This window comes from Hylaeus anthracinus, unplaced genomic scaffold, assembly GCF_026225885.1.
Source record: "Hylaeus anthracinus isolate JK02 unplaced genomic scaffold, UHH_iyHylAnth1.0_haploid 11985, whole genome shotgun sequence".
Taxonomy (NCBI): Eukaryota; Metazoa; Arthropoda; class Insecta; order Hymenoptera; family Colletidae; genus Hylaeus; species Hylaeus anthracinus.
This window is the reverse complement of record NW_026534333.1, coordinates 11,117,822-11,134,669: the sequence shown is the minus strand read 5'-3', so window position 1 is coordinate 11,134,669 and position 16,848 is coordinate 11,117,822. Positions and strand designations below refer to the sequence as shown.

General features: G+C 32.9%; 3 protein-coding genes across 5 annotated transcripts; 1 reads left to right on the top strand and 2 right to left on the bottom strand.

Annotated features, from left to right (window-relative positions):
- Window positions 1–926: 926 nt before the first annotated feature.
- Window positions 927–5,626, top strand: LOC128887273 (exocyst complex component 2). 2 transcript variants are annotated; one of them, XM_054142980.1, is made up of 12 exons: window positions 927–1,358; window positions 1,432–1,732; window positions 1,787–1,982; window positions 2,280–2,781; window positions 2,852–3,135; window positions 3,486–3,670; window positions 3,745–3,859; window positions 4,088–4,366; window positions 4,525–4,851; window positions 4,925–5,109; window positions 5,187–5,398; window positions 5,466–5,626. In XM_054142980.1, exons 1-11 carry the CDS (start codon window positions 1,250–1,252, stop codon window positions 5,371–5,373), a joined length of 2,670 nt encoding a protein of 889 aa, XP_053998955.1. In that variant the 5' UTR covers window positions 927–1,249; the 3' UTR covers window positions 5,374–5,398; window positions 5,466–5,626. The 2 variants fall into 2 exon arrangements, with proteins under 2 accessions (XP_053998955.1, XP_053998954.1); XM_054142979.1 differs by having other exon boundaries at window positions 929–1,358; window positions 5,187–5,626.
- On the bottom strand, window positions 5,592–13,256 carry LOC128887272 (uncharacterized phosphotransferase YvkC-like). Of its 2 annotated transcripts, XM_054142977.1 has the most exons (20): window positions 13,120–13,256; window positions 12,376–12,974; window positions 11,447–11,571; window positions 10,884–11,022; window positions 10,622–10,802; window positions 10,440–10,550; window positions 10,136–10,360; window positions 9,912–10,039; window positions 9,716–9,838; window positions 9,437–9,645; window positions 9,216–9,361; window positions 8,865–9,131; window positions 8,609–8,759; window positions 7,988–8,527; window positions 7,541–7,843; window positions 7,059–7,448; window positions 6,569–6,894; window positions 6,406–6,490; window positions 5,892–6,192; window positions 5,592–5,709 (listed from the first exon to the last, which is right to left on the bottom strand). In XM_054142977.1, exons 2-20 carry the CDS (start codon window positions 12,494–12,496, stop codon window positions 5,636–5,638), a joined length of 3,945 nt encoding a protein of 1,314 aa, XP_053998952.1. In that variant the 5' UTR covers window positions 12,497–12,974; window positions 13,120–13,256; the 3' UTR covers window positions 5,592–5,635. The 2 variants fall into 2 exon arrangements, with proteins under 2 accessions (XP_053998952.1, XP_053998953.1); XM_054142978.1 differs by lacking the exons at window positions 12,376–12,974; window positions 13,120–13,256 and having other exon boundaries at window positions 10,884–10,991; window positions 11,447–11,569.
- On the bottom strand, window positions 13,236–16,470 carry LOC128887274 (lipid scramblase CLPTM1L). The gene is made up of 8 exons (XM_054142981.1): window positions 16,140–16,470; window positions 15,909–16,023; window positions 15,448–15,671; window positions 15,086–15,371; window positions 14,584–14,772; window positions 14,318–14,490; window positions 13,775–14,026; window positions 13,236–13,704 (listed from the first exon to the last, which is right to left on the bottom strand). The coding sequence occupies exons 1-8, from the start codon at window positions 16,391–16,393 to the stop codon at window positions 13,614–13,616; spliced, it is 1,584 nt and encodes a 527-aa protein (XP_053998956.1). The 5' UTR covers window positions 16,394–16,470; the 3' UTR covers window positions 13,236–13,613.
- Window positions 16,471–16,848: the final 378 nt, after the last annotated feature.

Below are 16,848 nucleotides of genomic sequence, written 5' to 3'. Positions count from 1 at the left end.
TTGTATTATTTTTATACGAAGTACTTTACCAAACCATACCGTTAATGGTATTTTATGTATAAAATATTTCTATTTTGCTAGAAGGAACTTAATATGTTTACATTTTTCAACTGTAAACAGTATCAAATGGCCACACGCAATATCGAGACTTTCTAAACAATATATAGAAAATTTATGAATTTTTATAAAAATTTGTAAATGCATAAATTTTATTCGTTTATGATATATATGAAACAAATTGTTAAATTTAAAAATTTTAGAAGTTTAGAGTGGTATACTATAGTAAATATATTTACTAATTTTGCCAATAAAAGTTTTTTGTTTAGATTAATAAGACTTTTACTGGAAAATGTCCTGTTTCCTGTTTACATTTAGTAAAAGTATACTGCACATTAAAAACTATTAATGCTTTATCAATAGATAACTGTTCCCTGATACAATTAGAAGATTGACGGTATGACGCATCGCAAAGAACGTCTTATTATCGGATAATCATTTATGTAACAGAAACAAATCAGTACGTTTATCTATATCAGAAATGTCAATGCATCTAATTCTTTTTGCAATTAGATAGTGAATTTAAAAACATTTACTCTATTCTTATTCCTCGGTATTTTTCAATATGAGGGGCACGGCCCCTAGAGCTCTAGGTGTCTCAATCTCAGAGGAAGGACCAAAGAAAATTTTAATGCATACAAAGAAATGCGACATTATATTAATATGACTTAATCATCCAAATTTTTAATTTTTTAATTTAAAACCTATTTATTTCGAATGTACAAATTTTCATTTGTCTTTAGGCCACGCTTTTCAAAAATTTAGAAACCACTATTATCAATACGAGTGTTAATAAATTAAATGTCCCATTAGTTGTTAAATCCACGTTCTACAGAGAAAATAACATGAAATAACATGTAATCTGGATTTTCTAAATCTACATATCTGCGCATCCTCTGTATCAATTGGTTGCTCCTGTCATTGAATTAGCAGCCGTCATTTATTTTGACAGGCGTCGAGTACTTTTTTCTCTAACCTATACGCCCATGCCTTATTTTAGTAACATCTATTAATAATTTAGATTCTAGAAAACATTTTTAAAGCTTAAAGATGCAATGTCTTGCTCGCAAGATTCTTAAAAGTAGAACAGTGGATGCAATTACGAATCAATGGTAGAGGTTAGAATTATGCGTAATCGATATTTACGTGTCCAAAGATAGAAGGAATTTTGTATTAAAGTACAATCGAGAAGATGGGGCCTCCACCGGTAGTAACGGGAATATCTCCCAAAGAAGGACCACCAGGAACCCGTGTGATTGTTCGCGGTGAATTCCTGGGAAACAAAGTGCAAGATCTCATAGGTTAGTTTCACTTTCAAAAACTAGTTAGGAACCATAATTTATCTCCCAAAAATATAATATTTAATGTGCTCAGGTCTAACGATATGTGGGTGCGATTGTCTTTTATCCGCGGAGTGGAAGTCCAACAATAAAATTATTGCCAGATCGGGACCTTGCAAAGGTCGTGGTGACATTATAGTAACTACTCGCAGTGGAGGTCAAGGAACTTCTACAGTACAATTCCGTGGTTATCATGAAACCATAGGACCTATGAAAGAGTCCGCTGTATGGGTAGAAGAAGCTCCTATGCAAAGTTTTGTATGGGGAAGAAGAACACTTTCTCCAACAAATTATCAGCAGGATGATCCATTGGGTCTCAGTGTGGAAGGCAATGAGTATGTCTTTATACCTATCCTTTAATTCAAATATTTTAACATGTTTCTTTGTAGCAAAAAGTTTCCTGAAGATGAGCTGATGGAGCTTTTTGGAGAAGGTAGTGGAGATCTTACAAGTGAAAAATTTCATCCTGGCTGGTTTTTATTGCAGCACCATCATGCTACCACTTTTGAAGATTTGAAAGCTGGATTGGCATATCTTAAAAGAAAAGTGAATTCTCAGAAAGAGGGTCAATTATCATTTCTGAAGGTGATTAAATTAAAAGGAAAAAGAATGTTGGTTTCTATGTATTTACATATTGTTTCATTGAATAGAATAATTTGTTTCTTCTTTTGAGGGAGCAATTCAAGTAGCTTTTGTTGTTTAACAAAACAATGTTATGAACTTCTGTTTTGTGGTCCTTTCCTGACTACACAATTGAATTATCGTATAAGATGTTTTGGTAGAATGTCCAGACTTCTAAATTTTAGTGAAAACACTAATTCATAACTCGTAATTTCATAACTTTTAGATACCTTTTGTTTATTAGTATCTGAAATATTTTAGGCCAATGTGGGGTCAGTAATGGAACAATTGGACACGATAATGTTACTAAAAGAACAGTTCGAAACAGATATAAAAAATTATGGTAGCGATCCTACCGTGAAATTAGAAAAGGCTATACAGCAATCCATGTCAGAGGCTAATAAATTATTCGACGATGTATTAGCAAGAAGAGATAAGGCGGATGCAACGAGAAATGCTCTAGCTGTAATGCAGCGATACAAGTTTCTCTTTTGTATGCCAATTAACATAGAAAAAAATATAAAACGAGGCAATTACGATCTTGTAATTAACGACTATGCTAGAGTAAAAAATTTATTCAAAAATACGGAAGTCGAAGTCTTTAAACAAGTATTACAAGAAATTGATGATAGAGTCGAGAAATTGAAAGTATTTCTGAGAAAGAAGCTCGAAGAAATGCCTTTCAGTTTGGAAGAACATAAGAAGATAATTAGAAACCTTGTTAATTTGGAAGCTGATGGAGATCCAGCTTGGGATGCGATAGGTATTCCTAAGATTAAAGCATGTAGCGCTATTACTTTGTATAGTAAAATACTAATATTTAATTTTCTTAGTATCGCATGCAAATTATTTGAAGAAAAGTATTACTGCTTGCGTGCAAGAACATTTGGAGATAGACAATTCAAGTGATGACGATTTAAACAAAAAATTGATGCAGAACAACAAACAAGTGAAATCGAACAAAAACGATGGAACTATTCCGCCGCAAATATCGTGTATCGAAGCAATTTGCAATGTCGTCGTTGAGCAATTACCAGATCTATGGAGATTGGGTCAGAGTTATTTCACGGGACAGTTGCATGTTGCCGTGGATGCGGAGAAACAAACACCTTTCAAAGTAAATTAGCGTCTAAATAAACATTTGACAACAAAATGCTTGTTCAAAGATAAACCGAATTTAGAATTTGGTTTTTCTTGTTTCACGGTAACTGAGGCTTTTGGGTACAAGCCGTGTCCCTTTGATGAGATACTTCAACGTTTTGTGACACGACATGTGAGCCTTAAAGAAGCTAGCTAGAAATCTAGCGAAACGTCGGAGTATCTTATTCAAACGACGCGATTTACATCTGGAAGCCACAGTTAGTATAAAAAAGAAACAACAAATAATTAACTCATAGAAACATCAATTTGCTTTAAATTAATGTTTCTCAGAATTATTTTTAAAATAAAAATTATTTAACAATATAGAACCTAGTGCTGTCAAGTATGCAATATGCCATGGAAGCTATGAGGAACACATGTAGCAACGATTTAGATGCAATATGGCTTTTGCATATTTTGCGCCGAATTAGACAAATGTATGCTTCGTTGATTCATTTGGACTTGCCAAGCGATGCACTGGACATTTTTGGGAAACTTATACTGGATTTGAGGTATGATATCTGTCTTTCAGATAAATGTGTTTTATATTATGCTCGTATCATAAAGTAAATACTTTTTGAAACAGATTGCAGTGCTTTACTGCTCTCTTTAAGCAAACAGCTGAAAACATATCAATTTTGTACAAAAAAGAAACTTGGCAGATCGAATACTTGAACGAAGACGGTGGCGTCACAAGAGTGGTAATTATTATTTTTTATTAAAAATTCTTATCTATCATTTTTCTTCATGAAATTGTTTTTGTTCACTCCTTGGTGGCTAAAATATTTTTATAATAAACACTGAAAATTTTACTGCTCGAAATTGTCAAATAATTTTCAATATCTCCTCAGTTATCTTCAGCACAAACAAAAACAAAATAAAAAGAAAAACAATTCCTAAGTGAATATGTATTATCTTATTTCAAACAGCCATATCTATTTGAGGAAATGACCAGGGAAGTTGCAAAGCGAGCGCGAGACACGGTAGTTGCTTGCGGCCCACGAGAAGGAGCATTGTTTGCTAATCCTGCCCAGCAACAATTATACTATAACTCTATTAAAACATTGTTCACATCGTTCGCGCGATGCTTGCAGCAGTTGGCATTCAGCGGCTGCGAGGAAGCCCTAGAGGACGATGAACAATCAGTTTCCCAACTAGTCGGTTCTCCTTCAGGATATACTAGCAAGGGCAATAAACACCAAGGCCCGGTAAGTCTTTCATTATATCAACAACGAGGTGTGTTTACAATTTATTGAAGATGTGGATAGACCTTACGTTAAATCGTTAAAAAAAAAAAAAGAAGCGATTTGTAGCATTTTTTGAAGTTAATGCTGTATTTTAGCGTTACTTCTGAATTTTTTATTAGACATGGGAACAATGCCTCTTGATCTCATTAAGTAATATTCGTTATACACTGAACACCATCCTACCAAAAGTTCGGGACTCATTGAAAGATCTGGATTACCCGAACTTGTCGAATGCGGTGGGATGGAATTCTGATTGGACGCAGCTGGAAACATTGGATACGGCTGTGTTGGACGCGTACTTGGAACGTCGTTGTGATCCATTGGTCGGTACGATCGAACCAAGCATGTATCTCGGTGGTTTGGAATGGGACTTTGAAACCGAACCGACTCATGTGAGACCGTACGCGCAGGAGATACTAGCGAATCTAATCGCGGTCCATGCCGAAGTATTTACTCACTTATCATTTTTAATTAACTTTAAGGAGGCAATCCTCTTTATCATAAATTACATCCTTGTAGGTGCGTCGTGTAGCGCCAGCGCTGTTGCACAGGGTACTCTCTCACATCGTAGAAACCGTAGCAGAAGAACTTGCAAGACTTATGTCCTGTGTAACGCAATTTCGACCTGCCGGAATTGTGCAAGCAAGGACCGATATCATACTTTTACGAAACGCCTTGTATTCTTACAATACAACTAGAGCCAAGTAATTATTATTATTACCATCAGAAACTGCTATTGCTTCTAAATCAAGTGATGTTAACTGTAACTTCTGATCGACAGAAATTTCTTCGAGGAGGCGTTGGACGCAATACCCCCGCCCGTCAGCAAAGAAGATCGAGTACGTATAGACATGCTGCTGTCAAAAGTGGTAACGTCCATGCAGTTGCAATTATCTTGTCTTGCCAGCGATACAACAAGTAATACTCCAACAATGTTAGCCGATCCTAATCGTGTTACCACTGTCTAGTTGTAATAGTAACTTAGAGAACTAAGTAAGTAATTTATTATAATGACCGTTATATTTTTGTACCGTAAACAGTAGGGTTCTCTGTATTCCAGTCCCTAAACTCGTTGCTATTTGTCTCGGATAAACGTAATGAATATCAGCCTGAGATGTAAAACTAAATAAATATGACGTGATGAACTGGAAAAATAAGTATCGCTTGTTATAGAAATCGAATGAAGTATTGCATATAAAAATATTATATCTGCTTTGATTATTTGTAATTCTATAGATCTTTTTGATCGTGCCTCTTCACTAGTTGCAGAACGCCGGTATTCGCATTCAATAACACCATGTCACCTAAAAACACGTTTAAATTACTATTTAAGTTTTTCATTCTTTAACGAAAAAAGTAATAAAAGAAAAACTAGATTAATTAGAAAAGATAATATTATGAACGCTACTAAAAATATCTAAATTTTTATGTGTTAATTCAATTAACAGAGCTGGTCATCTAAAAGTTAAAAAATACATCTCGTTACCTGTTTGGAACATTTGCGTAGCCCTCTTTGCACTAATTATGCAAGGCAGGCCGTACTCTCTAGCCACTACAGCTCCGTGACTTATAAGTCCACCCAATTCCGTAACTATGCCGCTGAGTAAAGCAAAGTATGGACTCCAAGCAATGTCGGTGGCATACGTAATTAAAATATCACCGTTTTGTATCTTCTGTGCATCCATTAAGTCTGTTATCACACACGCCCTGTTGAGTACCGAGCCACCACATACCGGTGTTCCTTGAATCTTCATAGATCCATCAGGCACTATGTTATCTAAATCATTCTAGAATATGAAAACACTGTTCTCAGCGCTTAAGCATTCATCTTATATCTATTAAATAAAATACGATGATCTAAATTGAGGAGTGGAAGAAATTGCCCCTGAATTGAATTTACATTCGATGATTAGAATTCTTTAAAAAAATTGTGTTACTATTGGTGAACGTTTCATATCATAGCATCACTCAGAGGCAATATTTATACCTCTACGTAATACCTTTATTGGTATTGGCATTCCTGTACTTAATTCCGAGTACCGAAGATTCATCAGTCGAGGGAAGATTTTTCTTCTGTGGAAGGCCCTAACAAAATTTGTTAAAATATATCGTCAGTTATGATTGTTTTAAAGGATAATTGATATAACTGATATAGTTAATTACTTTTGAACAAACGTTGCCTTACGATGACTTAACAGTTCGCCTATTTCGTCGTTTGTTAAAAAGAATATAAGGTCCTCGTTGGGTAAATATTCTTCCAAAACCATAAGCTTTCCCAATTTTCTGTAAGCCAACCTAATTTTATGTATAGTGTTTACAAATATCGATTTCGTCATTTCTCTACGCACAACAGCACTTCTCAAAAAGGGTACGAGCTTTTTCAAAAGCAACTTGACAATTGGTGATTTGGGGGTCTTTAAAGACGCCACTGTTTCCTCCGCGTTTACCGGTTTCTTTGAGTTGTTTATTTCTGGGGACATTACCATCGTCTGGTAAACATATTATAGTTAATTATGATGTAGAACACTATAGTTTGTTGTACAAGTGAATAGTCCATCACGAGGAATTGAACTATTCTTCCTTAATGATAAATGGCTGATTTATGCTAGTAATATCATGGTATACACGTAATATTTTAACTAGCTTATTTTACCTGAAGCGTCGTGATGAGGTTCTCAGGCCTAAGAGACCAGGGTTCTGAGAGTAAATCCATTTCTTGGATGCACCTATGTCCATGCTTTTTTAGAAGATCCTTAAATTCTTTTGCTCCTAGTGGACAATTGATTTCCAACCAATTAATAACTTTCTTCGGATCCAATTTCCTAAATTCCTCGACTTTTTCACTTTTCTTGATGTACTTCCCTATTTTCTTAAGCCCTATTAGTACTTCACCACTAATGATATCGCTGCCAGAGCCTAACAAGATTGCAATGTCCGAAAAGTGTTCTGGTCCAATGTCTTCATAACTCTTTATCAATAATGATAGTGCTATAATTTGATAAAGAACACTAACTCTTGATGCGTGTATATGACATTCAGATATCTGAAAATACCGGGCATTAAAACAATATAAGTAATATTGTTAAATAATATAAATAATACTACTACTAGTTCTACAATATCTTCAGGACTTACTTTGTAAAATACAAAAAACCTTTGATCGATCTCGTTGTACAAACTGAGTGCATTATGAAAATCTTCAACATTCAAAACAAAATTTCGATCTGTTTCTTTCGCAAATTTCTCCACTGTGCTATTTGTAATTGCTTCATTTAACATTTTATACAGTCCTGCATATTGAGTGAAAAAAGAGGCTCTGCCATTTCTTTCGTGAGCAATTCTATGAATTTCTGGTGTTACTATCACATCTCCACTAACAGCTATATCCACGACTTTGTTCATAAATGTTATTTCATTAGTAGGATTTGCTAAAAATACCTATGGTCAAAACGAATAAATTGTTATTTTTAAACACATGGTATACGTTACAAGTCATATTTAAAAAAACGAAATTAGAACGTAGGCGTAATGAGCATAGTTTAAGATAATAATTTACATGTACAAATTCATAAAATAACTTACGTTATAGTAATTACAGGAGCACCTTAATGCTATTATGTTGAAACAGACGCGTCCCTCAATTTTGTTCGATCTGGCTGTTACTTCATTGAACGTTTTAACAATTGTGGAAGTTGATAAAGGGCACATTGGATTTGGAAATACTTCACCTATATTGGCAAACGTCAGTATGTCTATGTCGCTAGGTACACCCGTGTCTAATTCATGTTTTAACTCAAATTCCGTCCACGCATACAGAGTAGTAATAGGTCGTGCTTGAAGTAAGTAAATCTTTTCATCCATCACTGCCCATTCTATATCTCGAGCACTGCCGAATAGAGTTTCTAAGTTCATTCCTATGGCAGCTAATCGGAGACCAGTCTCCTCTGATATGCAAACAGATTTATTTTCCTGGTCATTTAAATTGACTATAACTAGTGCATCGCCGCTTGCCAACATTTTCTGTTTTTTATTCCCAACTATGGAATTTTTCACAGCCAACTTTTCGTCCCAACTTTTATTAACTATTATTGTGTCCGGTTCAACTGTTGCCGATACAACAGTCTAATCAAATCAAAGACGATACAGTTAATTTGACTCTTTCACAATATTCTCACTAACGTTTAAATATTAATTTAATCGTACCTCTCCCAATCCATAATTGGCAGTGATAACTATGTTTGAGGGATTTCCAGTAGTTGGGTGTCTGGTAAACATAACACCAGCAGCATCAGCGTTCACCATTTTTTGTATACAAACTCCCATAGATGCTTTCACGAACATGCCATGCTGTTTTCTAAATGTATACAAATAGTTTTATATGCTATTTCTAATGTAAAATGTTTAATGTTAGAAACCCGAAATTTAATAAATAATGATTTAATCGATAGTTTCGTGTTACCTGTATTCAATACTTTGGTATGAAAACAAACTTGCCCAACACATGGATACTTTCTTAATAACATTGTCCACCCCTTGAATACCTAAATACGTTGAATTCTGACCAGCTGCTGATGTTTCCTCACTATCTTCGCCAACAGCACTAGACCTTATTGCATACCTATATGATTTATCATTACCATCTTCTGACTCTAAATCTTTGATTGCTTTTAAAATGGCGTTCTTTACTTCCTCTAACACAGGAGTTGATTGAATAGTACGAACCGCTCTGAAATAAAACGGATCTTAAATATTATTTACCTAATAATAAAATAATAAACAATTCGTAATTGTGAATATAAATGTAATTTACATGTCGCAATATTCTTTGAGGTCACCTTCCTTTTTACCAACGCTAACAGCTTGAATGTCGTCAATTACTTTCTGTAATTCCTTGTGTGTGTGCAATTGTAGTTCGAAAGCAAGAACTGTTATACAAAATCCTTTAGGTACAATAAACTATAACAATTATCGTTTGTTTATGTATTTATAGAAATTAAAATTAAGCCATGATACGTTTGTAGTACTACTTACATCTGCATCTTTAATAGAAGTTAACATAGCAAGTGAGAATCCTTTGCCACCAACAATCTCTTCATTTTGGCATTTTACATCATTGAAATGTACTACATAATCATTTTTTTGGACATGTGAAGGAAGTGGTTTCAGATATTGCAGTTTTGCAGGTACCTTTACTTGAAACGGTCCATTATAAGAATGACATAATAGCATCAATCCAGTGCCTATTAAACAATTTTTAAGTTAAACATTATAAATATAGAAACATTGCCGAGATATTTTTTATTCTAATACCTGCTCTCCCATTTAGTTTCAATTTCACGGGAGCTATTTTGTTTACCCAGTTCCACGGTTGACCATAATATAAATTTATTGGCTTACCACATTTAACAAGAACATTATATTCTTTACCTTCCACTAAAATTAAATATGAAATAATTGTAAGTACAGATTTTTTTGAAATAGATTATTCATATGAACTTTAAGTAACCTGTGAGCCATATTTTGTATTCCAAATTATCTGCAAATTTCTCTTTTGTAAAATCAGATAACGTAAGTCGCAAATTATCTATTTTACGCGTAACTTCATTGTTGCTTCTGAATTGACCATACCGTATTCTACAATGAACATCGTTTAGTAGAATAGAAGAACTCTAAAGAAAGTTCATTATGTTTCTTATTGTTTTTACAGTTATGATTACTTTTTTAACTTACTGTGGAAAACTATGTTTCGTATTATCCACACTGAGATAATACATTGCTCCATATGGCATTACACCAAACAGAGTAATGGATTCATGAAACTCGTGAGATTCATTCTTTCCCCAACGATGTTGATGAAGTCCACGCAAATATAAATCGGAAACAAATCCATCTTCGTACGTTACTTGACCCAACAAAGACCCAAACTGATCAAAGCCTATGTATTCCAGTAAATTTCTGTAAATATCGAAAAAATTAAAACAATTATATAAACATCAAACTAATGTATACAAATAGTTTTATATTTTTACTGTACATCTTGTCTATCCAATCAGGATTCTTCCACGATTCAAGAGCTAATGCTTCTGCATGCAGTTTAGAACTCCAATCATCTGGCCATTTTAATAGTTCAGAGTGTGCAATGAATCTAGATGAAACATTAATTATTTGATTTCAATGAAATTGAATAAATGTTACAACAAACAGTGCGTTTCTTACATGAAGTTTAAACGAAAATGTTGGATATTATCATCATTGCATGCATCATCCTGACTCAAGTTTCTAAGCATACCATTGTAAACTATTCTCCAACGTTTTTGGGGTTTTAATATTTCAATTTTAAGGCCGTTTGCTGTCCATTTTTGATCGGCACTATTTATTAACGTGGTATCGGGATACGCTGTTATACCAAAGTTGCTAAATTATTCTGTTGCTATGTGTCGGAAGCAACTCAATTACTGGTAAATAAATATTTGTATACCTGGTAAGACATATAATCGACCATCTGATGTAGTTAACTGTAGGGACACTTCTACTGCATTAAATCCTCTATAAGAGAATTTAATAAATACAGAATTTCCTTTCTGATCTGTACCATAGAAAAGTATGGTGTTACTACTCTGAATATAAATAAAAATCGTTAATTATATTAATGATTATATAAAAATGAAGTAATAGCTTTGTTCACGTGAAATTATTAAATTTCATTTTAGTCTTAGGATGAACACTAAACATTTGTAGTGTTTACTTAAAAAATTGTTAACATGCGAACAAATGTCTTATAAATGATAATTAATAACAATCAATTATGAGTGATTATAATAAATTCACTAAATATGTTGAGATAACATTTCTTTTTCATATTCTTCGAATACAAATTTATCATAAATAGTTTTTAAAATTATAAATCTTTTAGTATTCGTGTTAATCTTTTATAATTTTATTATTATTGTGGACACGTTGTAAGACTAAAAAGAATTTTAATAATTAGAGATTGCAATTGTTATTTTTGCTGAAACAAAAAGACAAAGAAAAAATATTTACATCTTTGTCTTTGATTTTCGAACTGCTTAAATAATTGTTTTTACAATTATGCAAATTTGTTTTCTTCTTCTTTCTCGCATTGATACAACGCTCTGCCCACCAACGTTTTAATAAGAAACGAACACCTACAAGCAATTGTTATTAGTGGAATTTTATGCATTTATGGCGTATACCAACATGAAATACATACTAAACTATATAATATCAATGTTAGATTATATTAGTTTACAAAATAGATTTCAAATTTAATGAGTGATGTCGGGACATCGGAATCTTCGGATTTTCTCCTTATCGTATGTCGACTATTTTTAGCATAAAAATAAATATTATTTGCAATCAGAGTTACTAACTGTACTCTTTTAAGAAAACATAACCAGTTCATTAAATCAAGACTATTACGTACATTGCATATTAATTTATTGCATAATGCGAATGTGATTTTAAAGTTTTTGTATTCCAAGTATTAGAATACGTCGTAATATTAAATTATTTTTTATAAACTTAAAAGTTGTTTAATAAGCAAACAAATGTTTTATAAATACTAATCATCAATTAACCAAAAAAATTTGTTTAATTAGGATACTATGTGCAACACAAAATAAAAGTAAGGGTGGAAGAACTTGGAGCATATTCAAATTTTTCGAACAGGGCACCAAAGTGGCTAAAGTTGTGACTGTCATAAAATTGAATTTTTTCTTTATTGAGAAAGATAAAGAATAAACTTATTTAATTTTTTTATCAAAATTGAATTCGATCTTGAGATGAAAATGTAATGTTTATATGTATATGAACTTCCATCGAAATCCATTTAGCCGTTAAAACGCAATAGTTTTAAGACATCCATCAAAACGTATTTTTCCCGCGAAAAAAATATTGACATTTTTCTCTATTACGTCTTTCTTTATACGTTGTAAAGTAAAATTACTTACGTGAAATTTTGCATTCCGAGTCCAGGCATAGTGGTTTTTTTATTTCATTACTAAACCAAAAATATAGCAGCAAAGGGAAAAGTATAGAAAATGCAATTTTAATGAGTAGAATATTGTCCATTTTGAAGTATTTGTTTTGATCAATTATAATTTTATAGTAAATATCAGTAACTATAGATGTAGGTATATCAGATGAATTTGAACTTCAGTTAGCTAACTTTCAGGTACAATAGATAAAACCATAAAACTGTTAATGCAACAGATAAAATAATAGAATTATACGTGATTTATAGTTCCAATCGATCGTCGATGATTTCCTGCTAGTTAATGAGGCGGTCTACGTTTTTAATATTTGACGTTATCTTTCAATCCGTTCCCAGCGTAAAACACTTGTAAGCACGTTGAAAGTTATGCTACAAGTTAGTTGATCATCTTGGATCTCTGTTTATGTAGTAATGGAGTTGACCTCGACAAAGCTTACGTAATCTAATCATACGTTCCTCTTTTTCCAATTCCCATCAGTTCTCTCAAAATATCCTACCATGATAACTGTTCACCTTGATATAGCGCAACGTTCTTGTACTCTCATTTTGTTTTCGCTTTTGTTGTTTAATAAGAAAAAAAAATAAATAAAATAAAAATCTAAAGTCATAGAATACTATAACTATGTTGAAACAAAAAATTTAACTAGTTGTGAGTAATTTGAATGGGGTCTGATATAAGAAATTCGTATATTATCCCCACTGTTTGCAGCAATTCCATTGAATTCCGATTTATGATCCTTATATGCGCTTAACGAATCGAATATCTATCGCTTGTTTCACTCGAAGGAACAATAATAAATGAGTATTCTTGACACCTCCACTCAAAGTACAGATTTATTTATCTTGGACACACCAGAAAATAATTTAATACTACGTACAAATACAAATTCGAGTAAAAACAGACTCATCGAATCAAATCCAATCGTTCAATTGATACTGACGAAACAGGATTTTGTTGTAAATGTCGCTTCGTTACGCTAAAAATAAATAGATTTCACAGCGATGTCACTCACCAACAAATCATTACTTTATAGTTGTTCTCAGGAATGCAAATATATAACAAGCGATTAATACTTCAAACATTTAGGCGTATGCCATACCGTCACAAATTATTCCGATTGTTGTTAAGCAACTATCGATAATTCAATCTATGTTATACATACAAAAGGAACAAAAATATTGCATGAATTTATTCTAATCTGTCTTTTTGTTCGAATCGTTATACTCAACACACTCTTCGCCAACAGAGTCCATGTCTGGACGAGACTTGTCTACCGGATATAGCCTGAAAATAAAACAGTTATTCGTGAAAGTATGTCTGGACAATGTGGCACAAATGAGAAAATATGACTCACCATCGTTGATACAAATAAATTAGAAAAACTGCGTCATCCCGAAAACAAGCTATTCGATGAGCTGTCGGCGTAACGATTATGAATGCGAATATATCGTCGATAAAAGTGTTGAAGGCTTTGTACATAAATGTTCGCCACGGTAAATGTGCTACGGACTTCAATTTATAATTAACAAATAATTGGGGAAGCATGAACAAAAATCCGAACGCGTAAACGCCGTTCACTAACGCATTTATGCTCCACGAATACCAGCTGAAAATTCAAATATTTAATAAGTATTTATACGTCCTTCAGGTAGATATGAGCAAATTTAGATAAGAAATTTCGAATGACAAATAAAAGAAACAATTTTGATCGTGTCTTTCTTCAATAAAAGTGACAATCTAAGTTATCTAGTCATGCGACGTTTCTTATCTGAATATCTCTTTTATGAAATAAATTATGTAAATAAATCGCTACGCGGAGTTTTTATTCGTTACATACTATTCGAATAAAATGTTGGGTATCTATGACTTTTGGATAGATTAGAAAATAACTGTGTACCTTTTATGAGGTTGATACAGTAAAGAATAAATTGCACCTCCGATAACAAGAGGATATAACAAGTAACTCAAATAACGCATGCTCTCTGCATCGAATTCTCTTGTTCTGACTTCAGCCACGTTATTATGATTTTTATTAAATCTAAGATTCAATACCTTCTTCAGTTTCCATATCTGTTAGAGTATGAATTTAAATGGCATGTAAGTACAAATTATTATACAAATACAAATGACATGTAAACAGCCATCAATAGATAATATTTTTACCTCAATCAAAGATCCAATTCCAGTTGGAATAAGAACAAGCATAGAGGAACCATCATCCAGCAAGTAGAGGAAAACAATACCTTGACTAAATCCCCGCCATAGAACAGTCCATTTGCTGAGACCCACAAGATTATCTTTTCTCCTCCAATAACTGACATCATTTTTAAAGGCGAGAAAATCAAACAGTAACTATGATAATACCAAATGTCATAGCATTATATGTATTATAAATTTTCTTTTATCTATTATTTGATTCAAATATTGTAGCATGTGTAATTTCAACCTTTAATTTAAGTATTTGTTCATTTAGATATGTTAATTATTAAATTATCGATATTTTCAGGTATTAATAATTAACATTTTTGTACTGAAAACGGTCTAAATTAAGGGTTGAAATGTTTATTAAACAAACATAGTTTTTGTAGTAATTGTATATGCTATAATATTAGTTTTGGATATTACAAGTAAAATATGTACTTGTACTACTACTTCATTTACATACATGAATGGATGCAATGAAGATAGTTCCTCCTAGAATATATATATTAGTGTCTGCAAAAATTCCTTTCACTTCATCTATATTTTTATCAGAAAATTGAAGTTTTCTCAAGGTCTGCATTGTTTCTTCCACCTGTAATATCAGTCTTAATTTTCCAAAGGAAATTGGAGAATAATACAATGTAATGTTAACTGTGTTATTCCGAGGTGTGATTTTCACCAAATCACGATGTCGAGTTTGTAGAAAATCATTGTTAATAATAGGTAAAAATGTTCTTCCATGTATTATTCTAAAAAATACAAGCATGTCACATGTTTATCTTGAAGTAACAATCAGCAGAAGCAATAAAGGTACTAATTACGTACTTAAGATGATTGACAAGCTCCATTGGTACTTTATTTACAGGGAGCTCCACATCATCTGTCATTACTACGAATGTAACACGGCTCTTAATATGTGTCACTGGACGAGTAAAATCCTCTTTCTTTTTCTTTGTATCTGCATCTTTCTCACCCAATAACTTAAATGCCTCTGCTTCAGGAATGACATATTCTGTCAATTTAATTGCAATGTAGGATACATATGGATCCTGAAATATAATTGCATTAAACAAATGCATTATGGTCTTAATATTAATACTATGTGGTCATAAGCTGAGGCTCAACAAAAATGTAGTGGGATAACAAAATCTAGACCACAAAGGATAAGTATACTATTACAAATTTACAGATAGCTTTATAAATTTCTGCTTTATGTAACATCATCAGAATAAATGAATTTGCAAAGGCAGAAACTATCCATAATTTGCCTTCTTTTTCATACAAACCTTCTGTATATCAATAATGCTTTTCCCATATCTCTTGGAGCTAGGAGCAAGAATGACATGAAGAAATAATGTTCCATTGTTTCGAGTTCTGCGTGGAATGTTTAAAGTCACAGGACTGAAAGGAAAAATGTTTTGAATAAATGAATATTAATGAAATATAATGAAATATTTAACAAAATCAAACTGTTTCATTAGAATTAACTTTCAAGTGGGAGTTTCAACAATACTTACAAACTGCTTTCATGTGTATAATTAAAATCTTCGGTTTGATAAACAAAATCGAGTTGCCTGTCTGTGGGGTATATGTCAACAGAACTGTAAATTTGCAATTGCAGACGTGGCTTTTGAGTCAGATAATAAGTCAGACAGGGTTTGTCTGGTTCACAGGACGGTGCAGCGAAGAGCAGGAACAAATGATAAATAGAATAGGCGATATAAGCTAAAAAAATTTTTGTCAATATTAAACTTAACGACGGCCACCGCATCTTTTCGTGTCCTTGTTAAAATTTTGTCGACATTATCGTCTTGATTCGTAATTAAGGTACTATAGTCGATGTCACGATGAATCCTGGCGAAAATTGTGGTTGTCGCGTGCAAATTCCTTTTGGGCCGTGGATATTGTTATAACGAGGTCGAGTTCGTTCACCTTTTATCGACACGAATCGCGTGGATATCGTTCGTCAACCTTGTTGGTCATACAAATTAACCGATAAATGTAGACAAATCGAGTCCATGTTCGCCGATAATCAGGTACAATTGTACTTTAGTAGCGCAGGTTGGATTCTTCAATCCACGTTTTTAATTCCTCCGCAGTTCATACGAGGCGCTAGTAAACATCATAGTATACGCTTATCTAGCGTATCCAGTGATCACCACTAATCCATTATGGAAATTTTAATATCGGTAAGTCTATGAAGAATAGATAATACCCTCGGTAGGT